General features: G+C 43.8%; 1 protein-coding gene across 4 annotated transcripts in view; it reads left to right on the top strand.

Moving 5' to 3' along the window:
• LOC139337868 (excitatory amino acid transporter 2-like) overlaps window positions 1-15399 on the top strand; it is a 29968-nt gene that overhangs the window by 682 nt on the left and 13887 nt on the right. The window contains exon 1 of one of the 4 annotated variants that reach the window (XM_070972675.1): window positions 14749-15225. The exons of 2 other annotated variants lie outside the window; for them this stretch is intronic. In XM_070972675.1, coding sequence (XP_070828776.1) covers window positions 15188-15225 — 38 coding nt within the window. In that variant the 5' untranslated portion in view covers window positions 14749-15187. Of the gene's footprint in view, window positions 1-14748; window positions 15226-15399 lie in introns of those variants that run through there. One more of the 4 variants, XM_070972673.1, reaches the window with a different exon arrangement.

The raw sequence follows: 15399 nt of genomic DNA, 5'->3' as shown, positions 1-15399 counted from the left end.
TTTGAGTTTTATTCTTTGAGCAATATTCATATCCTACAGATAGCATAAATTAAACAACCTGGAAAAAAAAAAAGTCCCGGAGCGCGGACCATCAACAAAGAGCACATTACATTACACGGTTGAACAAAAGAGCTGCATTTACTCACATCTCTTTTCCAGTTTCACTAATTAGCCTGCAGCCTAAGACGCACATGCATCAAATAAAAGTCGAATTGATTTGCTGTAGATGAATGATCTAAGTTTACATGTATGCCCTTCAACGTCACTTCAACTCTCATCACAGGGAACAATCAAGACGCGCCTCTGCGCGTCTGTTGAGATAGCAGCCGCTGGCAACACTTTGGTTGCGGAGCAGTAGATCTAACCTCTAGGACAAACATTTTTCCTCAGTCTCCGGCTGCTGTGCGTTCAGTCGTGCCCACAGCAGCTTTCTTTGAACTAACCGAAGGGCTCTCCTTGCTTTTGCTTCAGCCGGACGCGCAACGTTTCCCCTCTCATAAAGTGTCGGATGATCCAAAGAAGAGAAAGTTGCTTTGAGCTGAATTACAATATAAAGGTTAACTTTAAAAGCAATTACTTCATGGAAATGGCTAAGGCGACAACACGTTATAATGAGCCTGGGACAACTTTATGAGCAACCTTCAGTAAATCCTGGTTTAACAATCACCCCTGCTCCTTTGTGCTGTGATTTTGAAGGCAAATTAGTCAACAAGTTGCATCTTGAGTCCACAAAGTAGCTTTGCTGAAAACTCTTTTTAGACCCGATCTGACTGATTCACTAATAAATCGTGTAGGCTGCACGACTTTATGAACTTGCGTGATTTTCTTGTGTAATTTATTATTTCGTGAAAATGAGCATGCAGCGGAGCAGGCCGGGGTCTTTCCAGTGTCCATAACCTCGCTGCGTTTTTAATCTTTCACGATGAAAGCTTTACATCAAGAAAGTCTTTTATTTTTGCACAGGACTAGGAAACGCTCCTGGAGGGAAAACGCATCGTTTATCACCTTACTATCGCCACCCACCTTTTGAGCCAATCGTTGCAGCCCTTTCTCTCTCATATTAAAACGCATAGGCTCGTTCACACGCACGCACGCACGCATGCACACAGTTTTCCAATAGCACCATCAATGTCACCATGGAAACCAGCCTCTCTTGGCACCGACTGTTGATCGCTGTCAGTGTTACTCCTGGCTTGTCACTTGAAAACGGATGCAGGGTGTGTTTGTGGATGCTTCTCTGAGCGGCACGTTGACGCATGCAACCTGAAGATCGGGTGGGCCTTTTGGATTTTTAAGGGGCTTGTGTTCCACCGGTGGTCCTGGTGAGAGGAGCCGACTGCACCACGCGCATTGTGTGGCAGGGCTGGGATCTGAAGAGGCCTCGGCCTTCACTGTAATTGCTGGGGGAGTCTGGGAAGTGTCCATGCAGCTAACGCGTTTTGTCCTTTTCCCAAAGGCTGCCCTCTAATACTGCACTCTGGCATTTGCTACTTTACATGAGTGAGCACGACAGATATTCAAGGAAAAGTCAGACACGCTGAAAGGCAGGGTGAGTCATTTAGAATATAAATGCATGGATCTTTTTTTTTTTTTCTTTTTTCTAAGGGAGTTTATGTGTTTATCACGTGAGAGGGTTGCATGCTGTGAAAGCAGCCATAACGACCAGTTCACATAAATGAGAATCCACATCCAAATCAATGGGAGTCTCTCTGGGCACGTTATTAACATATTTAGCATTTGTTTACAGAGAAGAGCGGCGTTTGTGTAAGGGAATTTATGCAGCGACTTTCATCTGGGAGAGCTCCTTTAATCCTTTTTACCTGCATTTGTTAGAAAATGGGAGAAAACAAATGATTTCCCGGGTGTTTTTCCTGTATGTTTTTCTAGGAAATATATTCTATTTATGTTTTTTGTTTTATGTTTTTGCCAGCTTATTGAAATTCACACATGCACACTGTCTGTTAAATAGACTGGACGCATCAAAATAAATGCAGCTTTATATAGAATTCTGTCAGGATTACTTGAAATTCCTTTTTACATATAACATGTTTTAACATCTTATAATAATAGATATATAAGAAGAGACTTATTTAGGACAGACATCTTTGTCAGGGTCACTGGTGGACAAAAATCAAAGCTACATTAATTGTGTGTGTGACTGTGTAGCTGTGTTTGTCACACTCACAATCAACACTGATAGCAAACTTTTTTTCCGGTGGCTGTTATTCAAAGTTAATGATACTAAGTCCAATGTATAATCAGGAAAACATTTACCCCTCTGAGCACAAAAGCATCAAAGAAATCATGCATGCATACACGCACACACACAACATACAGAGGCACTCATACGCCCAGACAAAACCCTGCAGCGTCGCCTCCCACTGGAAAGGAAAGGAGTCCAAATCATATTTCTCAGAATCTGTTAGGATAACCATCTGTGAAGACCTTCCCTTAATTAGGGTAGACATCGCCCAGGGTGCTCAGGGCAGAGTAGATGTTTACATGAACATGTGTGTTTGTAAGTGTGCCTTTGTGTTTAATACAGGCTGTTCTTCTGTGAGGCAGGCACACACACACACACACACACACACACACACACACACACACACACACACACACACACACACACACACACACACACGCATAGTTGTGGAGATATGCAAGCCAGGGATAAGTAATATGAAAGGAAAAGGAAAAGGAAGTAACAGCACACGAGTCAAAAAAAAAAAATCAATATCCTGACTAACCGATAGCTTCTTCTTCATTGATTGTGCTTTACTGGGGAAATTCCATTTTACCAATCGATCTCAGGAGTTTTACTGATTGATTAAATAAGTCGTATGTTCTTGAGAGTTATTAAGAGAGAAATCCACTGGATGGATTTGAACACTCACAGACGACTGGGAATGACCAGATGGCAAGTGAGCCATCACCAGTTAGCAGGCACGAACCGATTCCAAGAAATGGCACTGACTTTGCAGAGTAAGCTGAAAGATAAATTGAATCCTACAGGACGGTGACATGTAGAGGGCAGATAATGTAGAATTTTTAATTGCGAGAATTAGTTATATTTCCTGTATGACGCCTGACACGTTAGAAAGTGAGCAGGCAGCAGAGCGTGCTGGCCTATTTTCCTTGCTGCCCTTGTATTTTGTACACTGCTCTGCAATGTACTTTGGTGCAGTTTAGTGCCTGAGAATAATAAAACGAAACAAAACAAGACAAAACAAAACAAAAAAACAAGAACAATGTGGAAACACTTCAGCTTCTGCCAGACAAACTGAGATTTTACACAGCCAGAAGTGTTAGATAGAGTGGGAGAGTAGCTTTAATATGTGGGAGTGACAGAAAGATGTGGAGGACAGACTGTAAAACATGGACCTCTTGCTTTGGTTGAAAACAAATGCAGGATGAAGGGAGTGAGGAGGGTAGAAGTTGGGGTTGTTTCTCCTTTTTTTGTCTGGGAGCAGAGAGCTCTGGCCATGCATGAGGATGTAAAAGGGCCCGCACATGCGGCTTGAAGATGGAGCATCTGTTACCTGTCTGCAGCCTCTCCTCTCACTGCTGCTTGGAAAGGCTGCAGAAGGAGTGATAAAAATAGAGAGTGAGAAAAGGGAGGCGGGGAACAAGCTGGGAAAAGTGTAGGAATGAAAGAAAAAGGAAGAAAAGAGAACAGTAGAACTTGGGGGAATAAAAGAGGGAAACAGGTGAAACAGACACCAGGATATGGCGGGGAGACATCTACAGAGATGTGTTGGTGTTGGTGTTGTGTGTCTCCATTCAGGGAGCTTCTCTGTGGTCTTGCTGGCAGTCTGTGGCATCTAGTGCTTGAGTAATCCTCCTGGGAACACGCCGAAGCTGCCAAAGTGCCATCCAGCTCCTCTTTTCACTTTTCACCACTCTCATGCTCGTCTATCTCTGTCTCTCTTTTACGCACTTTCTCAATACTCCTCTTTCTCTCCCCTTAGCTGTTCCTTTCATTTCAGTCCTCCCTAATTACCTTAATATCATCCAATTTCATTTGTTCCTGCACTTGATGCTCCATGTATTCCTTTGCCCGCCCTTTGGTTTTCAGGACTCCTCTTCACTGTATTCCTGATGTGAATCTTCCTGATGTGTGGGATTCATGCTCCTTTCCCCTTTTCTTGTAGTCTTGCCTATAGAATCAGTGCTTCAGTTCTCAGAGAGCAGAACAGAGTGAGGCCTTTCCCATGGGTTGACCAAACAAAGAGCCTGGCTCCCTTCACTTCTGTATGACTGCACAGGAACAGAAACACAGGCATTCACTAGCGAGTCTGCTGCTGGGCGGCAAAGCGATAGATCTCTGCTGGCCATCAAGGCATTTCTTCAGTTTCGCTATGAGACAGCAGCCCTCATGAAGCTGCTCTGTTTGATTTGTGCTGATGAGTAAGGGATGGAGCATAATATCCAAAAGTGGAACCATGTGTGTTTATCATTTAATCAGCGCTTAAACGGTTATTTATCTTTATCTTTTAGTGTCTGCTTAATTGTAAACCTTGTGTGTACAAATTAGATTAATTCCATTTTCAGCTCCAGACAACTTGCATTTGTTCTGAGAATTATCACGTGGTGGAAATTTGATTCCCCCTAATGTTCTCCCAACACAGGCAAAGAAATGCACCTGACAGCTGTGACATGTGGCAAAAAAGACAGTAAATACAGATGTAGATTTAGTAACTTTATTACCAGTAAAAAATATTGTGCAACTTGCTTTGGTACAGGGCAGACACAACAACATACAACACAGTATACTAATAAAACAATCATACAAATAAAATATATTAGAGTAGACAATAACTTAAATACTAAGCAATAAGCTGAAAACCAAATATATATTCAAGTGTCCAAATATACCTAAAAGTGCAAAGGTTTACATCACAAAATTACATACATGTTAGATGTAATTTCAACTTTTTTTTAGCGGTTTCTAGTGCATCAGGTGTAAAAGTGAAGCAAAAACATTTTGAGATTACAAATGCGTGTGCAGCCAATACAAGGACCATGTGGGAATTTTTGTTTGGTTTCATTTGGTAGACACAGGTCAAAAGTCACAGACAGAGTCGCCCACATGTGTACAAATAGCTTACCGAGTCCACAAGTGGAAGAAATGGCCACCATAGTTGAAACTAAGATAAGAGTTAGGCCAACACATCCTAAAACACACACTCTATACCTCTCACAGACCTGATCTGGTTCATAGTGGCTGTATCAACTCCAGTTTAAATGATTACATCTGTAGTTTTTATTCCTTCTTTTCAAAGGAACTCAGAGTCAACAGAATTCAGAATTGTAAATTATCATTGACGTACTGGGTGGGGGGCCCCAGAGAAGACCGATTGAGTGTTTACTGAGGTACAGTGAAGGCCTCATCCCACCCACCTCTTCACCCCTGCCACTGTCCTCCTCCCTGAAAACCCCAAACCACCCACATCCCAATGGCACCTGCTACATCGGAATTCAGGTCAGCGGGAGGAGTCACAAAATTGCTCCGAGAGTGATTGGTAAAGGGGAGAGGGGCTGGGCGGGAAGGGGTCTTGTTTTGTTTTTTCTCTTGGCACCAGAGACCATGCCACTGAGAACAATCACCTAATTGTGTGCCAACAAAAGAATCATAATTAAAGCACATTAAGGGATTCATTCAAAACAAATAGAAGACTTCATCGGAACAACTGTCACAAGATGCAATCTGACAGATTCACACTGGTTTTCAGATGGAGCTGCGTTTGTTTATGCCAACACAAAAGCAGTAAGATAATGAACTTTCACTTTAAGAGAGAATTCAGTGTATTATAAATGCACCACGTGACCTTAGATAATCAGACCAGCTTTCAAAATATGCTTAAAAATACCTTAATGTGATTAAACGTCTTTTGAAAAATTCATTTTATCCTGTAGGAGGTGCTCTGCTTTTCTCCTCATATCCTTCTTTTCGAGAGAAAAGCTTTTATGACAGTTTCATAATGAGGATAATGGGAGGATCAGCGAATGGGGAATAAAGTGAAAGAGGATGAATTTGAAAAAGAAAAGGGATTCGATAATGCCTAGTGTTTCCATATGCTGACAAAGACGTAGCTAAATATAATTTTCACATTTGAGCCCTGTGTCATCAGCTGAGGGCTGCCCTCACCAGGAACTGGCCAAAAACATGGTACAAAAAAAAAAAAAAAAAGTAAAAAAAACTTCAAATTGAAGTAAAACCAGTGTCATTGCCCACTTTACCCACTAGCCCTCTCCATCTCACCCACCTTCCTCTTCCTTTGCCCCCTTTTCACTATTCCACAAATCCTCAATTAAGAGCGTAATGGGCCTCTGAGGCAGGTTTGTGTGCTTCTTTGTTCAGCTCTGGGGGATCGGCCGGCATTAATGTTCCTCTTGAGTATGTAAATAGCCTGAGCTGTGGGAGCGCAGAGCAGACCTGCCACTTGTCCGCTTAATCGTGGAGAGCTCCGTCACTTTCGGACATGTTGGGGAGCCAAAACGGGACATGCATGAGAACTTCAGCACCAAATACAATGCCCACACTCGGAGGAGTAACCTCAGCACCCATGTCCACCTCCCACTTCTTCCGGATAAACCCCTTTTGCTCTCTCACCCTCGGGACTCTTTACCCTTCTCCCCTCCTCTCCCCCAAAACGGCCCTCACCCCTCCTTACTCCACAGATCCCCGTCCAATCCTCCCTCTGCATGTGTGCTGCTCCCCACTGCTCAGCCTATCCCATCCCGACGAGCCCAGCTGATAGACCCTACAGTCTGGTTTTGTTTACCTCACCCACTTGTCCAGCGGAACACACAACAATCCCCTTCATTGCATGTTTGTCAGCCCCCTTTTCAAAAGTAAAAGAGGAGAGAGGGGTGGGGGGCTTATACAAAAACAAAAATGAAGGAAACAATTAAATTGCCCCTCCTCCCCATGAACCCTGTGCTAGCGGTTTCCCAGCTCTACACTCTGTGAACTAACTTGGAGGCCTGTAAAGTGGCCCATTATTCTAGTAGGGGTGGCGTGTTCCAAGAGCGGCTTGCCTCAATGGCTGATGAACACAGAGAGGGGTTTGTTAGAGGGTTTTGGCTCACTACATTATGCACTGGTTAATTAGGAGTTCTATCTATCTATCTATCTATCTATCTATCTATCTATCTATCTATCTATCTATCTATCTATCTATCTATCTATCTATCTATCTATCTATCTATCTATCTATCTATCTATGAACTTGATCACATAATAACTTCTTGCCAGATCTTACCAAGTTTCATGTCAGGTTAAATGAATTTTGCATGTATCTGTTGTATTGATATCAGTTTTACATCCTACACACTGTGCAGAATCCTGCTGTATCCAGATGGATCCTGACATCACTGGGAATCCTGGGTCCTCTTATTGTATGAGGATTACAGTGAAGCGGGATTTCGTGGAATTTGTGTTGTACGCCTTAAATCTCAACTGAAGGGGGTTTACCATCCTCGAGCAGGCTAAGATGAGTGCGCTCTGGGGATTTGGCAGTAAGTGGGATCAAACAGTGGAAATGTGCTGAAAATGTTTTTGCCCAGAGGTTCTGATCATGATTGACTGTGACTATAGGCAGGCTGTCATAATTAGGCGGTGGAAAAAGCCTACGCGAGCGCGTTCGCTCTCAATGGCATTCCAGTGCTGCGTGTGACTGAAGAAATATTTACATAGTTTGACAAAGTATGCGGCGAATAATGACGTGGAAAGAAAAACAATGAAGTGAGCAGCAGCAGCAGCAGGAGTCCCTCTGTGGCTTTTCACGTGTTATCGCTGTCAGCAATAGGCACTTTCCTCACTCTTACTTTCACAGTGTTTGAAGCTGTGAGGAAATCACCCCTGGTTTATGTGTATAGACGGTTCTGAAAGAACAGTGTCAGTGAAGTGGTCCTGAAAAGAAAGCAGGCTTTCAGTGTCAACCGATGTTTTGCTTTTCTAAAATTGCAGAAAAGTCATTGCTGAAAGACAAACAAAACATAGTTCTTGGATTGCTTTCAGCCTTTATTTTTGCAGATTCATTTTATGATTTTTCACTTCATGCATCATTGTTTTTGCTGATTACATTCTCTTTGCAAAAATAAAAGTTGGCCAGCACTCCAGTTTACACCAGCTTTTCATACTCCCGCTGTCTGCTGTTTGCAGACATATATTGCAGATGAAGGCACTCTTTTAGTTGATACCTCATAGCAGTGATATGTTATGTGTATGTGTGTGTGTGTGTGTGTGTGTGTGTGTGTGTGTGTGTGTGTGTGTGTGTGAGTGACAGGGAAGGACAAAGACCAAACAGAGCAAACAGGAGGGAGAGACAGTGAAAAAAGTGTGTAATGAGGAAAAGAGATGCATACTGTAGATAACACACGCACAAGCACACACAGTGAGACAGAGTGTGAGAGACTGACAGCTCTGTCCCACTTCCTTGCATCACTGATATGCTTCCCCATTGTTTTCTGGTCATCCTTCATTTGATTTGTTTTCCTCAGCTCAGGCAGACAACAAGCAGTGCGATTAGAAAAAAAAAACAGCATAATGCATACAGGGAGTATTTACATCAAAAACGTCTTTTCAGCGAGATAATGATCATACCTGCATGACATGCAGCCAGTATATACCATATGGCGCATACTATCCCAGAAGCACAGGAGTCATTTAAACATGAAACATTAAGCATTACTGTGTGAAATTAGTCATTTATGTCTGGGAATTTCTGTGGTTGTACTGACAGCAGGCTGTATACAGCTACTGTGCTTTTAATAGATTTGTCTAAAGTGAGCTGCTGGGTATAGAACATTTGTTAGCATGTGCTTAAACAGTTACCTGCAAACATGAAGCTGAAAAAGGTGGCTTTTCCATGAATTTATTTGGCTACCCTTTGAGCTCAGAATTATTTTACTACCATATTTTCAGGTGGTTTTATTGTCTTAAGCATTTGATTAACCATACAAGCATTCTCTTGTTTCATTAGAATGTTTGACCGAATACCAGCCTTTAGGATTCGGTGAGTCATGTGCTAGAAATGTGGACTGTATGTTCATGTGCGTGCATGTATGTGCATGTACATATGCGTTTGTGTGTGCGCGTGTGTGGTCGTCCAACCTTGCTGGCTGATGTAATGAGCTGTGTGTGTTTGTGTGTGTGTGTGTGTGTGTGTGTGTGTGTGTGTGCAGGAATGCCCTCTGTCTCAACACTGCGGGGTGGTGTGAGGAGAGCAGGGCACGGCCACTGCTGCAGGCTATGCTCAGTCCCTGCAGACTCCAGTGTTTAATTAGTGATAGAACATCCATCCTCCTTAGTCCTCTTATTGGCAAATCCTGAGTGAGACTGTAACCCCCTCACCCCGCCTCCAATACCTAGGGACTGGGCCAACTGAGATTTATGACCACAGACAACAGTGCAATATTGTGTGTGCGCCTGCATTATATGAGCTCACACAAATGTGAGTAGGGGGTTTGACAGTGAGTGGATGTATTGTCTACATATTTTTATATTTGAGAGTGTGGCAGGTGAGTCTAGTGATGTATGAAACGTGATTTGTGCACTAATCCCATTTCACAGGGCCAGCTGCCCAACACAGATGTCAGCTCTTCATGTATCCACAGATAACCTGATAACGTAGAAACCCTTCATATAATGTACATGTAGCAACATGCTCCATCTCATTCTCTACTTTAACTGATTGCTTTAATCCGACCTTCGTAGAAGCCTTTCTCTCCGCCCTCACTTATTTTCTCATCTGTTTGCCGTCCAATTCCTTTGTCTCCATCCTTACCTTCATCAGCCGCACCTTCCCTTTTCCACCCTCCTCCCTTTTTCCTTCACCCTTCCCCCATACATTGTTACACATCTATCTTTATGTGGTATTCTCGCCGTTTCACCCCTCCCACCCTTCCCTCTGTCTACCATACGCCTCTCTCTATCTCTGCCTCTGTCATCCCCCTCTCAGCAATGGAGCGGGTATACCATAGCAGCAGTTGTAGTAGGGGGTGGGGTGGTCCTGCCTCACTGGCAGATTTAATGAGCTCCTGTGGGGATCGGACCAATGCCATCAAAAGCTGCGTGGTGCTATATAGCCAGCTCTGTTAAACAGATGCGGCTTAGCTAATGATAGTAGCATCACTTCATACGTCGCCAGCAGGAATGCAGGAGCAGCTATAGGAGGAAAGAAATGAGAGATGACTGTGTCCGCCATAGGTGTGTGACCCCTCGTCTGATAGAGGAGGCTGTGGGGAAGTAATCTCACATGTCTATGGATGATCTTCTTTTCACCGCTGACCTTTCATCTGTGCAGCTTTGGGCAAAAGGTGGGGGCTGGGAATAGGGGCTACTGGACGGCCAGCAACAAAATCCTTTTGGTTGCAGCTTTGAAGGACACCACTGAAAACAGCATCACAGTTAAGGCTCTGAGAAAATGATGGAGGAAAGAGTTACAGCTGAGACATGCAATATGAATGAGAGTTTGGGATGCAACAAATAAAGAGAAAAGAGGAGACTTAAGGGTGGAGGTGCAGAGGGAAAGACATGTGGGGATAAGTATTTAATTATGTCTGAGCTACAACTGTAGCCTCGGCTGTGAAGTGGGTTGTGGCTGGATTAGATGCCAGCAAACTACTGTAAGTGTCTGCAGATATTATCCAGATGAATGGGAATCACCCAATTCATTCCTATAACAACCACTCCCCAGCATAATGGCCTGTTAGCGCATAATTACAGTGGGATTGGTCACATCTGAGAGACCTATGCAGACTACAACACTAGCCTCAGGATTCCCAGAGGCTCCCTCTAATGACTGCCTCATTACGAACACAAAGAGTTGTGAGCCAAACAAAGGGACACCTTAGAGGATGCTGAGAGACAGGCACGTCCAGTATGGTTCAATCATGCATTGCCAGGACGCGAATGCACCCTGACTGTAAAATAGAGTTGTAAAAATGAAAGGGAATTACAGAGTTACAGCTCTTACATACGTCGTGTAAATCATTGTGCATGGTGATAACTGTTATAGAAAACACATATATATATTTACCAGATGATATGATTTATGCCAGAGGTCAGTGCACAGTAAGCATGGGTGTGATTTCCTGTGAAAACTGTCTGTCTACAGGATGTACAACAGTGTTACATGCAAATCATTTGACAGCAGTCGTACGTGTGACTTGAGGGCTATTCTGTGCTGAAATGTTGCATGCTAATGTCCCCTAGGACGTCCCCTGGCTCCTTCAGCACTACAGCTCAGGTCAGTGTGAGCTGAGGAAGTGAGGCTGTGTCACTGACCATGGTACTGAATGCCTGGCCTGCTACCACACATCTGTTTGGATAGTTAACCCTCCAAGACTGCCCATATGCAGTCAGTGTAGCCCCCATAAATCACCTGAAAAATTAGGTATTTAACAGGTCAATAGTAGATAATATATAGTCAGAATGAAGTATTTACAACTGCAACTAAAATACAAATATGATATGTGAACTTGCAATGCATTTGTAACAGTTATTTATATTAATATTATATTGATTATGTTACATGCTTTATAAGCATATCCATATCTCCATATTAGCATTTCTTAAACAAGCACTTAAAATGCAGTTTTGCAGGCATTTAAGTTTCATTGTGTAACTTATAGGAATTAAAGCAAAAAGCATTTGTTTCTGTTACATTGCTGTTGATGGATGTATGTGAGGTCCTATACTGTAAAACAGAGTGTTTGCCATTCCCAGTTATTCCCACAATAACCAAATTCCAATATATCACTAACAACATGCTTTTGTAAATGCTGAAAATATAGCAAAACATTAATTAAAACATTTATTCCACTGAAATTGGACAATAAATGGGCACATTGCTTGCTATTACACATAGATGTCCATTACAATTTGCTATTTTCTGCCCATTTATTGATTAGCTATTTCCTGTCGTCAAAAGTGAGTGACAGTGTGGATTTCACTTGACTGAATATCAGTAAAAATCTGCTTCATTCAGTGTGCTGTGTCTTCGGCTCCATGCCAGTCTTTGATCACGACCGTATTCTCGCTCCAAAGTTCATTTCATCAGACACATAACATACATTTAAAGCATTCTTGTGGAGATCAGAGGCAGATATGAAACACTTGTAAGATATAAAACACATAATATAAGAACAGTCTTTTCCATCTTTAAACATTAGTCACAGTGGGAATAACAGGGAAGCATGGTGTTGATTGTTGCTTGGTATTTGGGGTTATGCAAAGTTCTGAGGCATCTTCCACCCGATGGGAAAGTTTTTTGCCAGGGTGCCCCTACTCATGGGACATATTGTCTCTTAGTAAGCAGGACTCCTGGAGGGTCTGCTGTGTTTTGTTTAGCTACATTGCCGATGGAATAATCCAGATTTGCACGATGGTCCATACATCTCCCTATCGCCGTCTATCACTAAATACATTCATCCCGACAACCATCAACCGATACATAATTGAGAGGCATAGAGTGACCATGTTTCCCTTTCTTCAGCTGCTGGAATTTATCTCCCACTTCCTATGCACAGCACAACCTGAAGTGTTTGCTGAGAGCTTCATCTGGGGGGGGGGGGGGCTTTTTCACAGCTCCTAGGCAGCCAGTATGTGTGAGCCATTTCTTCCCACTGCATGGCAAGTGGCTGTGAGGCCCAGAGGGGCCAGATATATCCGGAGCCTGGCCCAGCTCCAGTTGTCTTTACCTCACAGTATATTGTGATGCTCCAGTCATGAGAACGGGCATCGGGCCCCTCCAGAGACCAGTGGGAAACTTGTATTCTCACTTCTTCCTGTGTGATATTGCATGGATCCCAATAACCTGAATTAGACAAGTATAACCACGCAACCAGTTACTAATGCAAAGCGGATGGTAGAGGTATTGTATGGCAAAGCGTGTGACAGTGTCTCATTAATTATGCAGCATGGACACCAAAGAAGCCAAAGGCCAAAGAGTGTTTGAATGCTTCATTAATTCTTTGTCTACGAAATGAAATTGTCTTTGTGAGGTAAAGATATAATGCGTCTATCTGTTTGCTAATCTTTAAAGCCTTACTCAGTCTTTATGTGGTGTGTGCAGGCTGTGTGTTTGTATGCTGGGTGTGTGTGCATGTGTGTGGCTGTGAGCTTCCTCTTTCCCCTTCATCCCCTTCTCTCTAAGCCGTAGAGAGTTGCTAGGACAACCCCTCGTGGTCCTTGCTGCATCGCAGCGGTCCTCAATACCAGCACTCAGGGAACCTCCTCACACTGGGAAGGCAGCATAAAATCAGGATAATCGCCGTCGATTATGGGACACAATGGGCCGCAGCTTCTGAAAGATTCATTCATCCTGGAAAAAGAGACTGTGGAGGGGGAAAGAGAAAGGGGCGCCTTGGTCCCTCCGCTGCTCTCCCACGGTGGGCACAGGCATGACATCAGTGGCCTGAAAGAACTGGCATTCTGGACATGCCCACTGCCCCCCTTCCCCTCCCCTCGCTATACCCTTATACCCCCTCCCATTCAAACCCCCTCCCTTCTTTTCTCGCCCCTGCCAGTTTGGATGCAGCGCTTGGCCGGGCGAGTTGGGGCCACTGCCACTGTTTGCGTGTGAAACAAAGCCCCTCAGAAGGAAGAGAGAGGAAGCAGAGCGCTTCACATGGTACCAGCCAAGAGCAGGGATGGCTGCCTCAGCCTTCCCCTCACAGGCCCCTCTTTTGGCTAAGAGGTGCTGGTGTGACCCCAGTACCCCTTTCTCCCCTAGTGTCCCTCTTACTTCCCCCTGTAACCCCTTCTTCTCTGCCCTACTCTGTCGCTCCCATCCTGAAAATGCTCCCTCTTCCCTGAGAGGGCCCTTTGAATGAGTATGACATGTCAAGGGATTTAGGATGAGTGATTTCTCATGACACAACCTTTGCCGGCAGAGATGGGATTCCTCTGGCTTTTGTTGTGCAGTTGGTCATTTGTTTGAGGAGGAAATAGCTTTCCAACACATTTCCCTAATTAGAATAATGTGATACTGGTCAATGGGATGTGAAGTCCCATGCTGCTGGGAGACTAGAGGGAAATCAGCGTGACACCATCCTCACATGAATCACGTTGGTCATTTGTGCTTTGGAGTTCAGTGCTTTGGAGTTTTGTTGAATAGCGGGGAAACGTAAATCTATATGTTGTAGTGTATGTGACTTGAATGTGTGGACCTTACTTTGCCAATATCTTAGACAGATGTGTCTATTTTCCTTAATTTACATTATTTAGGACCTTATATACATATTTATTGATTATATCTTTGAATCTGATGATTTGCACATGGGTCTGTTTACAGAGCAGAGGACAGAACATACGTCATAACATCATGCTCTTGGACCGCTGTGACATAATATGTTATAGCGTATCTACGGAGAGCAGTTAGCATTAACCTGTCATCTGCTGTCCATCAGGATGACCTCAAAGCCCCCAAACGGCAACATTATGGATATTAAATCTTCCATTCGTCATTCCTTTGTCATTTATTCCCCTCTCGGCTACTTACAAAGCACTACTGTCTGCACTGTGCCATTAGCAGGCATCATCATGCTCATCTCCCGCAGCCTGGCCTTTGCCTCGCTGTCCCGTGTAGCTGGATGTGTCCGGGAGGGTGCTCTCTGGGGGGATTACTGTATCCAGGGAATAGAGGGTCTCTGAGGGATTTGACTGTTAAGCTCAGATATTGACTCCTCCCTCCACTTCTCTTCTTTTTTTGTTATTTATTTATTTCTAGGTTTGTTGATTGTGTGTGTGTGTGTGTGTGTGTGTGTGTGTGTGTGTGTGTGTGTGTGTGTGTGTGTGTGTGTGCTCTGTGTGTGTGTGTCTTGGTGGTCTAGCTGGTTGTGGGTGGTGGTGGTGGTGGTGGTGGAGTCAGGGGGTGGGGGCTGAGGAGGGTATGCAGACATCAGGATGGGGCAATTCAGGTTGCCGTGGCTGTGACTGGGGCTGTCGTCTGGGCTGTGTTGACTCGCTCCTCTCTGGATGCTTTGGAAGAGCTGGTGGACAGCTGAGAGCTGCTAGCTGTCAGCAGAGCTCTGGTGTTTGTCAGCTGCCTGCTGTACCTGGGACCTTATCTGCCAACGTCTGGCAACATTTTTGGATGGAGCAGTCGGGATCCCATTAACGATTCGTTGTGCTGATTCAACTCTTAGATACCAAAGGCTGGAGATTTGACCCTGGTCAATGTATATAGCACTTACCTCAACTCCAACAGAAATGAAGTAAGTACTGTGCATCCCATTTACAGTTCTGGGCATAACATAGTTTCACTTCTTTTACATTTTCTGCTCATTCACTTTGCTTAATGATTCTGTAACACTTAAGCAACTGATTTTAGTTCAAAGTTGTTCAAAGTGCATCAGTAGAAAATAGAGGAAACCTCTGAATTCTGCAGT

Source organism: Chaetodon trifascialis, chromosome 10, assembly GCF_039877785.1.
Source record: "Chaetodon trifascialis isolate fChaTrf1 chromosome 10, fChaTrf1.hap1, whole genome shotgun sequence".
Taxonomy (NCBI): domain Eukaryota; kingdom Metazoa; phylum Chordata; class Actinopteri; order Chaetodontiformes; family Chaetodontidae; genus Chaetodon; species Chaetodon trifascialis.
Note: the sequence above shows the minus strand (reverse complement) of the source record. Positions and strands in the feature narration are given on the sequence as shown.